The 18,751-nt window shown below is 38.9% G+C and overlaps 2 protein-coding genes across 7 annotated transcripts; both read left to right on the forward strand.

Annotated features, from left to right (window-relative positions):
• Nucleotides 1-501: 501 nt before the first annotated feature.
• On the forward strand, nucleotides 502-4,221 carry LOC140814581 (pentatricopeptide repeat-containing protein At2g17210). Of its 6 annotated transcripts, none has more exons than XM_073173603.1 (3): nucleotides 502-798; nucleotides 1,406-1,513; nucleotides 1,608-4,221. In XM_073173603.1, exon 3 carries the CDS (start codon nucleotides 1,717-1,719, stop codon nucleotides 3,949-3,951), a length of 2,235 nt encoding a protein of 744 aa, XP_073029704.1. In that variant the 5' UTR covers nucleotides 502-798; nucleotides 1,406-1,513; nucleotides 1,608-1,716; the 3' UTR covers nucleotides 3,952-4,221. The 6 variants fall into 6 exon arrangements, with proteins under 6 accessions (XP_073029704.1, XP_073029706.1, XP_073029705.1 ...); XM_073173605.1 differs by having other exon boundaries at nucleotides 1,456-1,517; nucleotides 1,613-4,221; XM_073173604.1 differs by having other exon boundaries at nucleotides 1,456-1,513.
• A 2,499-nt stretch (nucleotides 4,222-6,720) lies between these two features.
• LOC140814582 (3'-5' exonuclease) lies at nucleotides 6,721-18,181 on the forward strand. The gene is made up of 6 exons (XM_073173608.1): nucleotides 6,721-7,209; nucleotides 7,492-7,647; nucleotides 8,298-8,428; nucleotides 8,521-8,682; nucleotides 17,645-17,755; nucleotides 17,852-18,181. Exons 1-6 carry the CDS (start codon nucleotides 6,837-6,839, stop codon nucleotides 17,906-17,908), a joined length of 990 nt encoding a protein of 329 aa, XP_073029709.1. The 5' UTR covers nucleotides 6,721-6,836; the 3' UTR covers nucleotides 17,909-18,181.
• The last annotated feature ends 570 nt before the right edge of the window (nucleotides 18,182-18,751 follow it).

Here is an 18,751-nt window from a genome sequence, read left to right on the forward strand (position 1 = left end):
CCCAGTGTTCAAATCTTATTTATCTTAACTTGATTGTCTACAGCCTGTCGGGAACGATTCCATTTGAGCTGGGTTATCTCTACAGACTCATAGATCTTGGCCTAGGGAAAAACCACCTCTCGGGGTTTATCTCACCAGTAATCTCTACAACGAATTTTTTTGAAGAGTTGTGGCTTGTGGCTTCGGAGGAGAAATTCCCGAGTCGTTTTCCCAGCTCCGGAACCTTAACATCTCATTTTAAGCTTGAATGGATTAACTGGTACAAATCCTTCCGGTCTCTCTTTTCTTGAACTCATGATTAATCGTCAACTCGAAGGAGCTATACCCCTTAACATATGCCTCACACTTTATAAATTGAAGTACCTTAATGTAGCGATAAACAAGTTGAGTGGAAAGATTCCAGCTTCACTCGCAAACGCAACCTTACTTGAACACACAGATTTGGGTACACACAGCTTTCATGGGCCAATACCCAAAGAACTTGGAAGCCTTTCAAGTCTAAGAAACCTGATTATTGGATAAATCATATTCAAGACGATATAAGTGAGCTTTTCTTGGGAGCCAATAGGTTTGACAGATAAGATACCCTGGAAAACTTGACTTTGTTAAATCACTTGGAATCATACATACCTCGGAGTCTCAGTCGCAGCACCAACTTGTTATCCTTGGGAATCTGAATATAGGAAACCTCAACTTGTCATTCAATATACTACAAGGTGAAGTCCCAACAGAAGCAGTTTCACACGATGGGAACAAGGTGGAGTTCCTGAGTTCTCGGAATCCCCCGAAGGAAAACAGGTCACATCTGATAAAAATCTTGCTCCCGATTGCTGGAGTCATATGTTTACATCTTTCGACGAAAAATGACCACAAAAAACCACTCTTTTCTTATTGTGTCATTTAATTTTTATTTTTTCTTGACTATATATACGAGTAAAAGGTAAAACTATTCACGCTTCTCAACTTGTTTTACACATCTATAAATTAGCAAAAGGATTACAAAAACCATCCTTGAGCCGACCCTGAAACACACTCCTCCTTAAAATTATTATACTCAATCAGAGTGGAAGTATTGGGAGGTGAATAAACACAATAATTTGATCAATTGATTTAATTTATATGGTGGGAAAAGTTTAATGAAATTTAATTTGTTTTGACAAATATATCCTATGATTTATATGGATGAACATGGTTATTTGGGATCTAACATTCGGTATTGTCTCTGCTCTGTCGGAATGCTTTGTCCACAATGTGTTTGTGTTTTTTTCTGTGTGCTGGGAAAAGTATTATCTTGTAATTATTTATTCATTATGCATGTCCTGAATTCCGTCGGTGCTCTGTCAAACATCATCGAACTGAAGATCTGCTTATATTCGGGGGGTTTTGTTTTTGCTAAGCGGTTCAGCTAGATGCATTGCTATATAGTCCGACAGATTTCATCTCTCTAATACCCAGTAAGGAAATTGGGATATGACTATCATATTTCGTCCAATCTTGTGGACTGAAATTCTCTGTGAGTCAAACGGTTCCTTCCTGCAATATCTTTCGGCATTTCATTATTTGTGCTTGAGAATGACAAATTACTCATTCATGTCAATTCAACACAGATTAGCAGGAGAGGATGGCATCAAGTTGGCAGCTCTGAAAAAGATTCCTTCTTTGTTGGTGTCCTCTATGCGATTCTGTTTTTAAGGAGGGCATTGTGTGTTTCATGTTATGCATTTATCTATCATCTCATCAGGTTCCAGACTCACAAGTTTGTCTACTAAACTCAGAGAATCATTATCGAATGGCCAGTGGAAAGAGGCGTTTATTCAATACAGAGAAATAAAAAGAGCGGGAATTCAACTCATTGATCATTCAATTTTCTCTCACATTCTCAAAGCTTGTTTAACTCTGTCGATTAGAGTTGGAAAATCTGTCCATGCTTCCGTGATCAAACAAGGAGTTATATCATTTACTTCTGTAGGAAATTCAGTTATTGACTTCTATTCAAAATATGGAGCATTGAGCTCTGCTCTGAATACTTTTAAATGCATGAAGATGCAAGATTCGGTTTCATGGAATATAATTCTTCACGGTCTCCTTGATCAAGATGCTTTTGAGGAAGGATTGGAGTTATACACACAAGCTAGAGGGATTGGATTTGATCCCAACATCTCTACTCTGTTGCTCCTAATTCAGGCATATCGTACTCTTGGAGCTTTTAACGAGGGACTGAGATTTCATGGTTACTTGATTCGAAGTGGGCTGTGGAGCTCAACATCCGTACAAAATTCTCTTTTGTGTATGTACGCAGAGATTGAAATAGAGTACGCCGAAAACCTATTTGAGGAAATGTATGAGAAGGATGTGATCTCATGGAGCGTGATGATCCGAGGTTACGTACTTCATGATGAAATTTGGTTTGCTTTAGAGTCATTTAACAAGATGGCTTCAGACTTTGGGATTGAAGCTGATGGTCAAACCATGGTGAGCATACTAAAAGGGTGCACTAATTTAGGGGATATCAGATTGGGAAAATCATTTCATGGCTTTGCCTTATTAAGGGGCTTAAATAATGATTTGTTTGTAGGGAACACACTTGTTGACTTTTATTGCAACTGCACAGATGTTGGTTCCGCCATTAGAGTGTTTAGTGAGATGTGCCATAAGAACCTAGTGACATGGAATTCCCTTCTCTGTGGATTTGTTCACAATGAGATGCATCAAGAAGCGTTTACATTATTTAGTTCAATGGAGAAATCAGGTTTTCTTGCAGATGAGGTGACTCTCGTGAATCTAATCCAATCATGCAAGGTCTTAGGAGTTTTGCATCAATGCAATTTGATTCATTCCAGGGTAATTCAGCAAGGTTTTCAATCAAACGAGTTTGCTATGAATTCTCTGATTGATGCGTATGGAAAATGCAATCAAATTAATTATGCGTATAAAGTATTCTGCCAAATAAAAAGACCAGATGTTGTTACCTGGAGTGCTATGATCTCAGGTTTCACTCACTGTGGCATGCCTGATGAAGCAATTTCTATTTATCGAGAAATGCGAACTTCCATAGATAAATCATCTGCTGTGACCCTGTTGAACCTTATTGAAGCCTGTGCCTTGTCTGCTGAATTAAGAACATCAAAATGGGCCCACGGCATTGCTATTACAATGGGCTTGGCATCACATGTTGTACTTGGAACTGCAATACTTGACATGTACTCAAAATGCGGGACGATATTTGAGTCCAGAAGGGCCTTTGATCAAATCTCCATGAAAAATGTAGTCTCTTGGAGTGCAATTATCTCCGCATATGGCCTAAATGGACTCCCACATGATGCACTATTGTTGCTCTCTGAAATGAAAGCTTGTGGTTTCAAGCCCAATTCAGTGACAACATTATCAGTATTATCTGCATGTTGCCATGGTGGATTGGTTGATGAGGGACTCTCGGTTTTCATTGATCTGGCAAATGATGGAGCAGAAATGAAGTTAGAACATTACTCCTGCCTCGTGGATTTGCTGGCTAGAGCTGGGAATCTTGGTGATGCATTGGATATAATTAAATCTATTCCTGTTGGCATGAAGCCCAGCGCAAGTGCCTGGGGTTCACTTTTGAGTGCTTGTCGGAATTTTGAGAATGGTGAGCTCGCTGTTTCTGCCCTTTCTCAGATTCTTGAGCTGGAGCCATCTAGCTCTGCTGGTTATTTACTCGCATCTAACATATATGCTGCCAGAGGTTCATGGGTAGATGCCTTCGGAATGAGATCTTTGGTGAAGAGGAGAGGTATAGAAGTGGTTCCTGGTTACAGTTTGGTGCATGCAGGTAACAAAGCATATAGGTTTGCTGCTGGAGATTTGAAGCATCCTTTGTCTCACTTGTTATGCCCTGTCATTGAGCAATTGCACTTGTGCATGAAGAAGGAAATCAGAGCAACACCCCCTCTGTGTCTTAGGAGCAATGGGTGAGACAGTTTTTGGTGAGGAATGGACTAAGGCTCCCTTTCTTCTCCTTGAGCTATGCTGTTACGAGTTTCCGGTATTAATGAACGTATGCAGCTAAAGCTAGGAGCCAAGCGACCCGATTGTTCCTGAAGGAAAGAGTGTGGATCTACCTTTCCTGTAGCCAAGACTCGAGAGTTCCTGTGGCTAACTGTCATTGAAAATCCTTCTAATTTAAATTTTTATTCTTCTGCATCAAGGGAGAGGGGAAAATGAGGAAAACGGGAGTGATGGAAGTATTTATTAAGAAAAAGGGATTGAATGTAATTTTACTTTTTTATCCTTTATTTTAAATTTGATTAAAAACTAATTTTGTGATTAGAATATTTAAATATTTATTTTATTTTTTTATATAATATAATTTAATTTATAATTTAATTAAATAAAAATAATTTATAATCCCATCCTTTTTCCGCGACCCACTCTTTCTCATCTCAACCCAAGATTTTTTTTTTCCTCATCTGCTGTTGCTGCACACTCAAACCATCTTCCATCTTGCATCATTGTTCTAGTTTTTTTGCTAAGAATTAACGATGAGTCTAAAAAATATTCATCTGCAAGAAATCCAACGAGAAAATCACGTATTAATAAGAAATTTATTTTGAAATTTGAATTTGTTATCGAAGTTAGATTTGGGTCGAGCCCTGGGTCGAGCTCTTCGTGAAGAGGAAGAGCTCGACCGTGAGCAGCAGCTTAGCTGCTGCTCTCGGGAAAGCTCTTCCCCAAGAGCACGACCCAAACCCAATTGGGTTGTGCTTGGGTCGTGCTGACCCAAGAAGAGCACGACCCAATAACTAGGCCAAATAATTTTTTTACTAAAAAAATCAGGTTAATTTTCTTAAAAAATTATTATTTCATTATTGTTTAATGTATATCAATGTATAATTTATGTTTGTTTTTTCATTGCAGCGGTGAATGTGAAGTTTACTGTTTAGCGACAGCAAGTTATACCATGTTTAGGGAAAATGCCTATCAATTGAACGATCAGAAGATTGAAGAATCTAGGCATTATTGTTGTTGTTGTATTTGTGATAAATTATGGTCGTTGGATTAAAACATTTATATGATAGTTGGATTAAAACATTTATATGATATTTTACATTGATTTTTAGTTAATTTATGTGATATTTTTTTACTACATTCAATATAATAACGATCTCATACAAAAAATATATTTATAGAATGATTCATGAATTGATCAATTATATAACATCATAAAAAATGAAAGCAAGTTGTGATTTGAATTGTATTAGGATTATTGTTTCTAATCACACAAATTGTAGCTCTTTGACTCGACCCACTCTACCCAATTTGAGTTGAGTGGGTCGTGCCACACATATATATTGTGTGGCACGACCCACTCAACCCAAAATTGGGTTGAGTGGGTTGCGCCACACAACCCACACATATAGACGCAACCCACTCAACCCAAAATTGTGTTGAGTGGGTTGCATTTTGGGTTGAGTGGGTTGCGCCTATACAGTGGGTTGCGCCACACATATAGGCGCAACCCACTCAACCCAAAATTGTGTTGAGTGGGTGGCGCCACACAATATATGTGTGGCACGACCCACTCAACCCAAAATTGGGTTGAGTGGGTCGCGCCACACAATATACTCAATTTTTGGGTAGAGTAGTTTAATTTGAATCGAGTCTTACATGTTATGAGTTTTTTAGGTTCTATTATTATGAAATTTGTTAAAAATTTTATTGGAATTAAAAATTTGTTAAGAATTTTAGTCGAGCATAAATTCAACCCGATAAGAGATACATTCGTCTAATATTGTTATGAAATTTTAACCAACACACTTAAATTATAATATATAACTCATATTAAAATGTTTACACAAATAAATTTTTTATATATATTTACGTTCTAATCATATATAGAATGACTTATGTATTATGAAATGATCAAAATTCAAAATCTCTCTACCACTCGACCCAAACTCGACCCAAACTCGACCCAAACCCTAAACCCTAAACCAAACCCCAAACACCACCACTCGACCCACTCGACCCAACAATTTACCACCCACTCGACCCAAACTTAAAATTTAAAGAACAATCTTGTCCACTCCACCCACTCACCATCCCCTCGACCCAAAATTAAAAATTCAACTCAAACACATTACATATTAGTAAAATCAAATCGATAGCCTTTAAATTCAAACAAATTACATTTAATTCAAATGATTTTTTACGTCAGGAACACAAAAATAACTTAAACCTGAATCGATTATTTTGCTGGGAAGAATATATAAATGAAACATGAAATCGCCGATATCAATAAAAAAATATTTTTTAAAAAATAAAATATAAATAACTAATTAATTAATGAACTAATAAATGATCTCACTTAACTTAATAAATGAACTCACCTAACTAACAACAGTCAACTCCCTTTCTTTGATTTAAAGAAGTCAAAATCCCTTTTATTTAATTAAATTTAAAAAGAGTCATATATTTTTTATTGTCCCAGAGAGTCTGGGGCAATCGACGTCGGGTTGTAGCTGGGGAATCGAAGGAAGCAAGGGCGGCGTCGGGACAACTGAAGCGGCGGAGAGATGAAGAAAGGGAATGGGACAGGAAGAAGTTCCTCTCTGTAGCAAATATGCCTGATAAATTTTATTTTCGAATCAACTACACACCATTATATGTTGTATCGCCCATATTTAGAAAAAACTACGATCAATATTTGAGAATTAATTATACTATTTTTTTTATATATGTTGAACTTTATTTATAAGTTATAGTAAAATATATAATATTTTTTTATTTAATTTCAAATATAAATATTATATAGATTTATTAATTATTGAGTCTAAAAAGTTCTGAGGCCAGACGCTGACATGAAAATTTTCAAAAAGCGAATTTGTTTTCCGACCAACTTACGACCCAAATGGTTTGAAAAGAGCTCATATAAAATGGAAACCGAAACAGCGGTTTCGAATTCCGATTGGGCCCATCCACTTACCGATGATGAGCTCCAAGCCATTGACGCCGCATTTTCCGCCGCCATCTCTGCTTCTCCGATCAAGAAATGCCGCCGCTTCAGTTGTCCCGACGCCGCCCTTGCTTCCTTCGATTCCCCAGCTACAACCCGACGTCGATTGCCCCAGACTCTCTTCACTTCTCGGCAACGACAAAAGAATAGGTCTTCCTTATCCTGTTCTACTTTCTCGACAAATAGATCCTACGTTGATGCGAGTTACTCTTACCGAGGTGACTGCAGTTTCCTTTTCGTAATATTTTGCTTTTCAAAGCCCACTCGTTTTGCTAGTGTTGGTGGATTGAAGTGTTTGGAGTGTTGTACCTTTTGGTTCGGAAGTGGAACCGCTGTGTGCAGCATTTCTTGTTACTTTTCTTACCATTCTCCTTTTTTTGTGTTAGATCGACGTTACAATTTGTTACGTTGTGCCATTTGTTGAAAGCAAACGAACATTGATAATTGGTGATCAGATTTTTTAACACTGGAAGTTGGAACGTTTTACTGTTTTTATTCAGAAATAAAGTTTGGAGGCCGCATTGTGTATAGCAGAACTATAGAGGAGGTGGAAAGAGCTGCAGAGGAACTTCTAAAGTTCATGGATATAAATAAAAGAAAAGGGGATCAGTGTGTCCTTGGTCTGGATATTGAGTGGAGACCCACTTTTAAAAGAGGTAACTTCATTTGCGAAAAATATAAAGGAGAATAAAATGAAAACTGTGATTGATAAATGCATATGGAGATAAGTGTTGCATAATGCAACAAATTTTGATTTTTTAACTTAGATCAATACATTGCACATATATGGTCTATTTTTTTCCCAATATGATTTGAATGTGTTGATTCCTGTATATCGCTCTTATTTTATGATCACACACTGTAATCGATACTTTTGGAAACACCACATTTGTTATCATAATTGTCATATGTGTGGTGTCCGAATTCATGGTTCTGTTTGTTTCCTGATGTGTTTTTGAACTTCATAAATCAAAAGACGATCATTTGCAGATAAAAGACTGTTGATTTTAATTGAAGAGTGTTAAATTCTTCAATTTCTTTTCCAAATATTCGATTTGTCTTGGAATAAGTGAGCAATTTTAATTACCGCCTAAGTTTATGAATCCATTGTATTATAGTTCGATATTCAAGGGTCCTTCCTACAAGCTAAACTAGGAAAAACAATTAGAAAATTATTTTGAATATGATTTCCAATTAAATTAAAAATAGTGGTTCTATTTCAAAGTGTAGTTAACTTCCTAAAAGAATCGAGATTGAAGTTTGAATATGATTTTGCTAATACAAGAAAATTTGTCGATCTTTGTAGGTGTTGCTCCTGGGAAGGTTGCTGTTTTGCAGATATGTGTGGATAATAATCTTTGCCATGTTTTACATATAATTCATTCTGGAATACCTAACAGTTTGCAATATCTACTTGAGGACCCTAGCACTCTAAAGGTGATGCTTTGAGGATTCTCTTGGTTTTATAAGCTCAATCTAGATGTTCTTTACAATATTTCAACTCCATAAACTGCTTGGTACATGCATAGGTGGGTGTATGCATTGCAAATGATGCTGCTAAGGTTTTGAAAGATTATAATTTATCAATCACCTCTTTAAGAGATCTATCTGACCTAGCAAATCAAAAGGTCGGTGGAGATCCCAGAAAGTGGAGTCTGTCCGCGTTAACAGAAAATCTTATTTGTAGACAGGTACTTGACCGATTCTTCTGGAGAATTTTCATTGCCATCTTGGAAACTTTTTATTTCTTTATACTTTGGTATTCTAAGGAGCCTAGATACACTCAATTACATGTTTCGTAATACTTGAATCTTTGATTAGCACAAATTTTGACATAAAACTAGTATTTTTCAAAATTAGTAAAAGAGTACTATACAGACAATAGTTGGACTTCTGTGTAGTACAAACACTTGGGCTTTTGAGCCGAGAAAGCTTCACGCAGAAATTTGTGATATATTCGTTGTTTATACCAAAATGTAGAACTTTAGTCTATTAACTCAATCAACTCAATACCATACGTGTAGATCTATTGCAAACTTTAGAGTATCTGGAAAATTTTAATTGGCTGCATGGTAAATTGGTAATCTTCGTTGAATTTTGAAGAACTCAAATTGGAAATCTCCAGCCACCATCTAGAAGGTCCACGGTAGGTGCAGTTATTGTTGATTCTCCAATGGCTGCCATCGTCCATTCACACCCATTAACATGTGCAGAATATCCTCTATAAATAGAGGCTTCAGCTCGTTGTTTAAATCATCTCATTCCCAGTTGAGGAATCTTAATCCCAAGTAGAGGAGAGCCTTGAGAGTGCTGTGAGGATATGAGAGTTTTTATTTCTTTCGGTAAATTAAATCTATGAATTGAATAGATTGATTTTTCTCTCAAATTAGTTTGATCTTTGATAGTTTAATTCCCAACAAGTGGTATCAGAGCCTGATTAGAGGTATTAGCCATAGAAGGAGAGCTCTCTGTCAAAAATTTGATTTCGTGAAAGTGTCTGAAATCTTGTTTTGATTACACCACGACGTAGCTCTCGTTCCCACGAGTCTACCGGTATTTTCAGATCGAAAATCGGACATCAAACGAATTTTCTGTGATTTTTCAAAAGTTCTTTACGAAGAAGATGATGAACAGTGCCTGCCACGTAAGCGTCCAGTCAGCGCCACGTTATCAGCACTATTCAATTTTCTGAAAATTGCATTTTGGTCCTTATATTTTCTGCCCGTTTCAAAATGGTTCTTTATCTTTCCTAAAGTACAGAATGGCCCCTGAACTTTTGGTAATGACTTAGAGACCCCTGAACTATCAGAAAGTTGATCCCAAAATTTTCAGCAATAGAATTTCTGATCCCGAAGTGCCTATTCCACCATTTTCGGCCGTTCCGGACACAACGGTGTACTCCGTTCTACGAGATTCAGCTTCTATTTTGATAAATAAACATTGACGATGACCACAGAAGAGTCAACATCATATTCTGGAGCTATGAATATGCTCACGACAACCAACTACACGCTGTGGAAACCTCGGATGGAAGATCTCCTCAGCTGTAAAGATTTGTTCGATCTCGTAGAATTGAAAGGTGAAAATCCTGATCCAACCAAAGCGTCAGAGTGGAGGAAATTAAACCGGAAATCTATTGGTCAAATCCGACAATGGATTGATCATAGTGTCTGCCACCATGTTGCACAGGAGACAGACGCATATGCTCTCTGGAAGAAGCTGGAGGACATGTACCAGGCCAAGACCGCTCGGATTAAAGCCCTCTTGATGAGGCGGTTAGTCAATATGAAGTTCAAAAGTGGAACTTCTGTTGCCGAGCATACCAGTGAGTACCAGAGTCTAGTAAATCAATTATCGTCTGTAGAGATGCCGCTTGGAGATGAGATGCAGGCACATCTACTTCTCAGTTCACTTCCTTATAGCTGGGAAACACTTGAAGTTTCTCTCAGCAACTCGGCTCCAGATGGCAAACTTACCATGTCCATGGTTAAGGATGCCCTGTTCAACGAGGAGGCCAGGAGAAATGATATGGGCACAGACCAGACTCATGCCCTTGTCACAGAGCCCCGAGGAAGACAACAAGAGAAACAACAAAGGGGTAAAGGCAAATGGAGAGGCAGAAGCAAGAGCAGAGGCAGATCCACAGATGACAGAAAACCTTCGTATAAATGTCATCACTGTGGAATAGAGGGTCATATGAAGAAGAATTGCTACAAATGGCTAGAGGAGCAAGGCCAGAGCAGTTCCCAGTCGAAGAACAAGGGTGGAGAAACGCTAGTCATCATTCCTGGAGATGTAGCGTTCTGTTCGACCCATAATGAGACATGCCTTCACGTTTCAAAAGAAGACACAGAATGGGTGGTAGATACTGCAGTTTCCTACCACGTGACTTCGCACAAGGAATACTTCATGACATACAAAGCTGGTGACTTTGGAGCAGTGAAGATGGGAAATTCCAGTTCCTCTGGGATTGTAGGAATTGGAGATATCCAAATAAAGACAAGTGTTGGAAGTACAATCACTTTGAAGGATGTCCGACATGTGCCAGATCTTCGGCTCAATCTTCTTTCTGGAATAGCTCTTGACAACCAGGGCTATGATAATCATTTCAGCAATGACACATGGAAGATGTCAAAGGGTGCTTTGATAGTCGCTCGAGGACACATTTGTGGCACACTGTACAAGACTCACATGAAGATATGTACAGACACCCCCAACGTAGCTGAGAAGGAGGGTTCTCAAAATTTGTGGCACCAGAGACTCGGCCATATGAGTGAGAAATGGTTGTCTACCCTAATAAAGAAAAAGCTTATCATCGTTGACAAAGATGCTGCGCCAGATCCTTGCAATCATTGTCTATTTGGTAAGCAGCACAGAGTCTCATTTAGTTCCTATTCAACGAGAAGATCAGAGTTGCTCAGTCTGGTACACTTTGACGTTTGCGGTCCCCTGGAGGATGAATCACTAGGTGGAAATAAATATTTTCTGACGTTCATTGATGATGCTTCTCGAAAGGTGTGGGTCTATTTCCTGAAAACGAAGGACCAGGTATTCGAATACTTCAAAATGTTTCATGTCATGGTAGAACGTGAGTCTGGGAAGAAATTGAAGTGTCTCCGGTCAGATAATGGAGGTGAATACACTTCCAAGGTGTTCGATGCGTATTGCAAAACATACGGCATTCGACATGAGAAGACGGTCCCTCGCACCCCTCAACACAACGGTGTAGCCGAAAGAATGAACCGGACAATCATGGAACGTGTTCGGAGTATGCTCAGTATGGCTAAACTGCCAAAGTCATTCTGGGGAGAAGCAGTCAGAGCCGCCTGTTACCTGATCAACAGATCACCATCAGTACCACTGAATTTTGAAGTTCTGGAGAAACTGTGGTCTGGAAAGGATCCATCATACTCACACTTAAGAGTATTTGGATGTTTGGCGTACGCACATGTATCCAAGGAGCTCAGACAAAAGCTTGATGCAAGGACCACTCCATGCATTTTCATTGGCTATGGAGATGAAGAATTTGGATACAGACTATGGGATCCAAAGGAGAAAAAGGTGATCAGAAGCAGAGACATTGTGTTCCATGAAAGCCAGACAATAGAAGACATTGAAAAACCTACAATGTCTCAGAAGTCAAATGTTGGTGCTCTAAATTCAGATGCAACACTAAACTCGTTCGATATAGTAACAGAATACATGCCAGAAGCAGAAGCTGAGGAAGAAGGGGGTGTTGAGCAGGGGGAGCCACAACCCACTCCACCAGATGTTCCAGGACCATCACAAGGCCCAGATGATGGTGAATCTTCTCAGACTATTCCAGAAGTTCGTAGGTCTGAACGAGGACAGATTCTTTCTAGAAGATATACGGAATCCGAGTACCTTCTGCTTACTGAAGATGGAGAACCAGAGAGTTTCCAAGAAGCACTATCTCATAAGGACAAAGAAACATGTTTGTCAGCAATGCAAGATGAGATGGAATCTCTGCAGAAGAATCACACTTATGAGATCGTAGAACTTCCAAAAGGTAAGAAGACACTAAGAAACAAATGGGTGTTCAAGATGAAGAAAGATGGCAGCGGACAAGTGGTGAAATACAAAGCACGATTGGTAGTCAAAGGATTCCAACAGAAGAAAGGAATTGACTTTGATGAGATATTTTCACCAGTAGTCAAGATGAGGTCAATCCGAGTTATACTTTGCTTGGTAGCAAGTATGAACTTGGAGGTTTGTGACTAGTATGTGGAAATCTAGATTTGTGGAATGGGTCTATTTACCGTCGGATGGGCGCTCGGGAGGTATCCTTGTCATGTGGGATCCAAGAGTGGTAAAGGTCAGAAATAATTTAATAGGCGAATTCTCCGTGTCAGTTGAGATAAAGACGACCAATGAGAACACGTGGTGGTTCACAGCAATTTATGGGCCTGTAAGGCCAAGCGAGAGGGAGAGATTCTGGGATGAATTGGCAGGACTCAGTACTATTTGCGTGGAGAAGTGGTGCTTGGGAGGAGATTTTAATGTGGTCAGAAACACGGGAGAAAAGATGAATAGTACTTCTAACACTACTAGCATGTTATGTTTTGATATGTTGATAGGAGAATTAGGCCTTTATGATCCTCCACTTTTGAACGCTAAATATACGTGGTCTAATTTCAGGGATGAGCCGATTTGTTGCCGATTAGACAGATACTTATTTTCGATTGGTTGGAGGGACATTTTTCCACACTCCAGACAAAACGTGTTACCTAGAATTACTTCGGATCACCACCCACTGTTACTTGACACCACGAAGGCGAAATGGGGGCCTGTCCCCTTCTGATTTGAGAACGTCTGGTTGTCACATCCTAACTTTAAAGATATGATACAATTGTGGTGGAATGAGGGGGAGGAGCAAAGGTGGGAGGGGTACAAGTTTATGAAAAAACTCAAAAAATTGAAAGTTGATATATCAAGTTGGAACAAAGAAGTTTTTGGCAATGTGGGTGTTAGATTGGAGGAGTTGAAGTACAGGGTTAAGCTTTTGGATGAGTTAGAAGCCGAGGGAGGATGGACTGAAAATTTAAGTTCAGAAAGAAGAGATGCGAAATGTGAGCTGGAAAATTTGACTTTTAAAATGTACCAATTGGAAAGTCAAAAAGCGAAAGTGAGGTGGTTGAGGGAAGGTGATCAAAATTCCAAGTTCTTTCATTCGATGTTGACAAACAGAAGAAATAAAGCAGTTATAGATAAGATGGAGTTGGAGGATGGGACTTTGGTTACGGAGGAGAAAGAGATTGAGGAAAACATTGTAAGATTTTATAAGCATTTGTATATGAACTCAGAGGGGGAAGGGGGAGGATTTGATGGGTTGGAGTGGTGCCCTTTGGATTTTGTTGCAAGAGACGAGCTGGAAGTACCCTTTACCGAGGAGGAAATCAAAAAAGCGGTGTTTGAAAGTGAAGGATCGAAGGCGTCGGGACCGGATGGATTCACAATAGCATTTTTTCAAAACAATTGGGACACGGTTAAAAATGACTTATTGAAGGTCTTTGCTGAATTTCACAATGGGGGAATGGTGAACGGCATCACAAATGAAACTTATATATGCCTCATTCCCAAGAAACAAGATGCTGTTAAGATAAATGAATTTAGACCGATAAGTCTCACAACGAGCTTGTACAAGATAATTGCCAAAGTGTTGACCTACAGAATAAAAAAAGTGTTGAGCTTCACAATCGCAGAAAATCAATGTGCTTTTATCAAAGGAAGACAGATAATGGATTGTTGCCTTGTTGCTAATGAAGTGGTTGAAGAATACCGTAAGAAGAAAAAAATGGGTGGGTGCTTAAGGTGGATTTGGAAAAAGCGTATGATAATGTTGATTGGAGATTTCTTGATTTTGTGCTCGAAAAAAAAGGATTCAGAGTTAGATGGAGAAGGTGGATAAAGGGGTGTGAGTCTAACATATCGTTCCCAATTTTTATTAACGGAAGACCGAGGGGGAAATTTAGAGGGGAACGAGGACTTCGACAAGGAGATCCTTTGTCCCCTTTTCTTTTTAACTTGGTCATTGACACTTTGGGGAGAATGGTTGACAGGGCTAAGGTTTTGAATGAGGTAAGGGGGCTGGTGGTTGGCAGGGGTAATGTGGAAATCTCGCACATTCAATTTGCTGATGATACATTGTTTTTGGTACAAACGGAAGGACATGTGAGGAAACTGGTGGAAATTATCAATTTATTTGGGCTGAAATCGGGATTGAAAATCAACTTTCAAAAAAGTGTGGTGTTGGGAATTAGTTGCGAGGAAGAGAAAGTGGTTTGCTTGGCCCAAACGATTGGGTGCAAAAAAGATGAATGGCCGATTAAGTATCTTGGATTACCATTGGGAGGGAAACCGACGACTCTTGATTTTTGGGAACCCGTCCTTACAAAGATGACCAAAAAACTATCAAGCTGGAAGAAATCGTTCTTATCAAGAGGAGGTCGGTTGACCCTTATCAAAGCTGTGCTAAGTGCAATGCCTTCTTATTACATGTCCCTGTTTCGAGTGCCAGCAAAAGTAGCAAAAATAATGGAAAAACTGATGAGAGATTTCTTGTGGGATGGAGCGGACGGGGATAAAAGTTGTCACGTTGTTGGATGGGAACAGGTATGCAGGCCGAAGGATAGGGGTGGGTTAGGTTTGGGGAACATTGGTTTGAGAAACAAAGCGTTGCTAGGGAAATGGTGGTGGCGAGGTATGGACGGAAAGGAGCAGTTGTGGATGAACGTAATTAAGAGCATTTATGGTCTTCAAGTTAATGGATGGGATTTGGGTTTGGCCAGGAACTCGACTCCTAGAAGCCCTTGGAAATTTATTTCTCGTTCTTTCCCGGCAATACAACTGTTGAGTGGGTGGGTTTTGAGAGGAGGTAATTCCATTAGGTTTTGGGAGGATGTTTGGGGGGGGGAGGGGGTCCTTGTTTCAAAGATCGATTTCCTTCTTTGTTTTCGATTTGTACCGTCGTCAATAAACCTATTCGTCATTTTATTGAGGTTTTCGAGTTAGGAGACGATCGTCATTCGTTGGGATGTGCGTTTTAGGAGACATCTTAGTGACAGAGAGTTGGGGGAGTTTGGTAATTTATTGGGTGTCATTCATTCGGTTACTATCGAGTTGGGTTCGGAGGATAGAAGAGTGTGGTTGGGAGATTCTTCGGGTCTGTTCTCAGTTCGTTCTTTTTACGAGTCATTCTTTCCTTTCCATAACTTTCCTGTTTTCCACCCATATATTCATATTTGGAAAGTTCCTATCCCGCAAAAGATTCAAATTTTCTCGTGGACTGTCGCTTTGGGCAAGTTACATACCTCTGATTCAGTGCAAAGAAGATGGCCATCATGTGCTTTACGGCCACAGTGGTGCTGCTTATGTCGGAAGAACGAAGAGGATCAGGATCATTTACTGGTGCATTGTTCTTTCTCAAGAAAAAATTGGATTAAGGTGATGCAAGAGTTGAAACTTATTTGGATTTTTCCGAGGAGGGCCAAAGATATGTTTATCATAGATCCGGGATTTCGCAAGGGAGCTATCGTGAATACTTTCTGGTATACAGTTGTTCATTACACGTTCTGGACAATATGGCTAGAGAGAAACAATTCAATGAGTCGTCTACCTCCGAGGACAAAGTTTGGGAAATGCTGAAATTAAGGGTTGCACAGTCAACAAGGAATATCAAAGAACTAGGACATCTAGCTATTTCAGATGTGGTTAGGGATTGGAGTTTTGTAACGCTTTAATCTTTAATTTTTATGTTCTACTCATTTTCAATTAGCGGAAAACTCTTCCGCGTCCTTTGTAATGGACCTTTATAATTACGTTTTAATAAATTGATGTTTCCTATCAAAAAAAAAAAAGAGTGCATGTCCTTTATCCAAGAAAGAGGTCGGGGAAATGTCATCAATACCATATTCTTCAGCTGTTGGAAGTTTGATGTATGCAATGGTATGCACAAGGCCAGATATTGCTCATGCAGTGGGAAAGGTGAGTCGTTTTCTCTCCAACCCTGGGAAGCAGCATTGGGAGGCAGTAAAGTGGATTCTCAGGTATCTAAAGGGTACTACTAAATTATGTCTTTGTTACGGGAGAGCTGATCCTATATTGGAGGGCTATACAGATGCATATATGGCCGGAGATATTGATAGTAGTAAATATACTTCAGGATATATCTACACTTTCGCGGGGGAGCTGTCTCATGGCAGTCACGACTGCAGAAGTGTGTTGCTTTATCCACAACAGAAGCAGAGTATATTGCTGTTGCTGAAGCTGGGAAAGAAGTGTTGTGGCTAAAGCTATATATTCAAGAACTTGGAATCAAGCAGAAAGAGTACAAGGTATATTGTGGCAGTCAAAGTGCTCTCGACTTAAGCAAGAACTCCATGTACCATTCCCGTACAAAGCATATTGATATTCGATATCATTGGATACGTGAAGTTATGGATCGACAACTGTTGAGACTAGTTAAGATTCATACGAAGGAGAATCCAGCAGATATGTTGACAAAAGTGGTAACACGAGAAAAGTTAGAGCTATGCAGAGACATAGCTGGAATGCTTGTTTTGGATATGGCTGGAGGGGGAGAATTGAAGAACTCAAATTGGAAATCTCCAGCCACCATCTAGAAGGTCCACGGTAGGTGCAGCTATTGTTGATTCTCCAATGGCTGCCATCGTCCATTCGCATTCATTAACATGTGCAGAATATCCTCTATAAATAGAGGCTTCAGCTCGTTGTTTAAATCATCTCATTCCCAATTGAGGAATCATAATCCCAAGTAGAGGAGAGCCTTGAGAGTGCTGTGAGGATATGAGAGTTTTTATTTCTTTCGGTAAATTAAATCTATGAATTGAATAGATTGATTTTTCTCTCAAATTAGTTTGATCTTTGATAGTTTAATTCCCAACAAATTTGATGGTGATCGGGGTTCCGAATCATCGGGCCATCACTGGTGAGGGAGGGTGCAGAATTTTTTTGGGTGACAAAACTAGGCTTGAACATCCTCCACCGGTGTTGGTTTTTATGTTCAACAAGCAGTGGATACTCCCAACAACTGGTTCTTTGCTATTGGCATGTCTGGATGCGACTGAGTGTGCAATGACTGATATTCTAACACGGATTGTTCGAATCTTGTAGCTTCCCAAGCCAAGCAAAATCAGACGAGGGAATTGGGAAGTTGAAGTTTTATCAAAGGAACAGTTGAACTACGCCGCCACAGATGCATACGTCTCTTGGTACCTATATAAGGTGCATCATTGTTCTGATTGCCATGGTTTTTTCTTTTGCTTTTACTTTCCATTTTCATGATTTTCCATAAGAATATAAAATTTTTTCCAACTGCAGGTGCTGAAAAGCCTTCCAGATCCTGCTGATAACACAACGCCAACGACACCCAAATGAATGTTCGGCGAAGCATGTAACCTCCTCGAGACATGAATATCTATCAAGATGGTACAAGACTCCTCATTGTTCAACAATATATTTAATTTGAAGCACAGATGTTGTCGAAATCAGAAGTTTGGTAGAATTGCTTAGTAGTTTCTGGTCATCCATTGTCATACTTAATTATATAACACACGTCATAGTTCATACATCAAGGGCGTGATATAAACTGACGAGGATAATGTCGTCACTTTCTATGGATCTACTTGAGCATATATGGTCTACACTCAAGTAAATTCATTTGATAAATAGTTGACCAAATTACTTTGTAACAAATTTTGATTTAATTTGCAACAGCTCTGTTTAGTGCTTAACATATATAAATTATTACTTTAATTAAATATATAAATATACTAAATGAATTTTCACAGTATGAAAACGCGTATAAAACACGTTTTTTGAGTTTCTACTAAATGAATGTGTTTCAACCTCATTTAACTTTGTTAACCAAATCTTCCAATTACTTTTGCCGACCATTTAGAAGGAAGATGACCGGTACAATGTCCACCAAATGTCCCAGGTTTACTGGAACCTTCACTAGAATCAGCCCAAGTATTTAACAAAGAAAAATTGATCCCACACAACCATGGATTATTCGCAGACTGCATAATTCCGTTTTTATCTTCACCAAAACGGAAAGAAAATTCTTTTTGTTTACAATCTCAAAATGTGAAAATTTGAATAAATATTAAATGAAGAATTAAAATATCAGAATATCCATATATCAAATGGATAATAAAAATACACTAAAATAAACGAACATTTGATTCTTGGAACCAAATTCTTTTGCCTTTTAGAATG

Source organism: Primulina eburnea, chromosome 15 (genome assembly GCF_022965805.1).
Source record: "Primulina eburnea isolate SZY01 chromosome 15, ASM2296580v1, whole genome shotgun sequence".
Taxonomy (NCBI): Eukaryota; Viridiplantae; Streptophyta; class Magnoliopsida; order Lamiales; family Gesneriaceae; genus Primulina; species Primulina eburnea.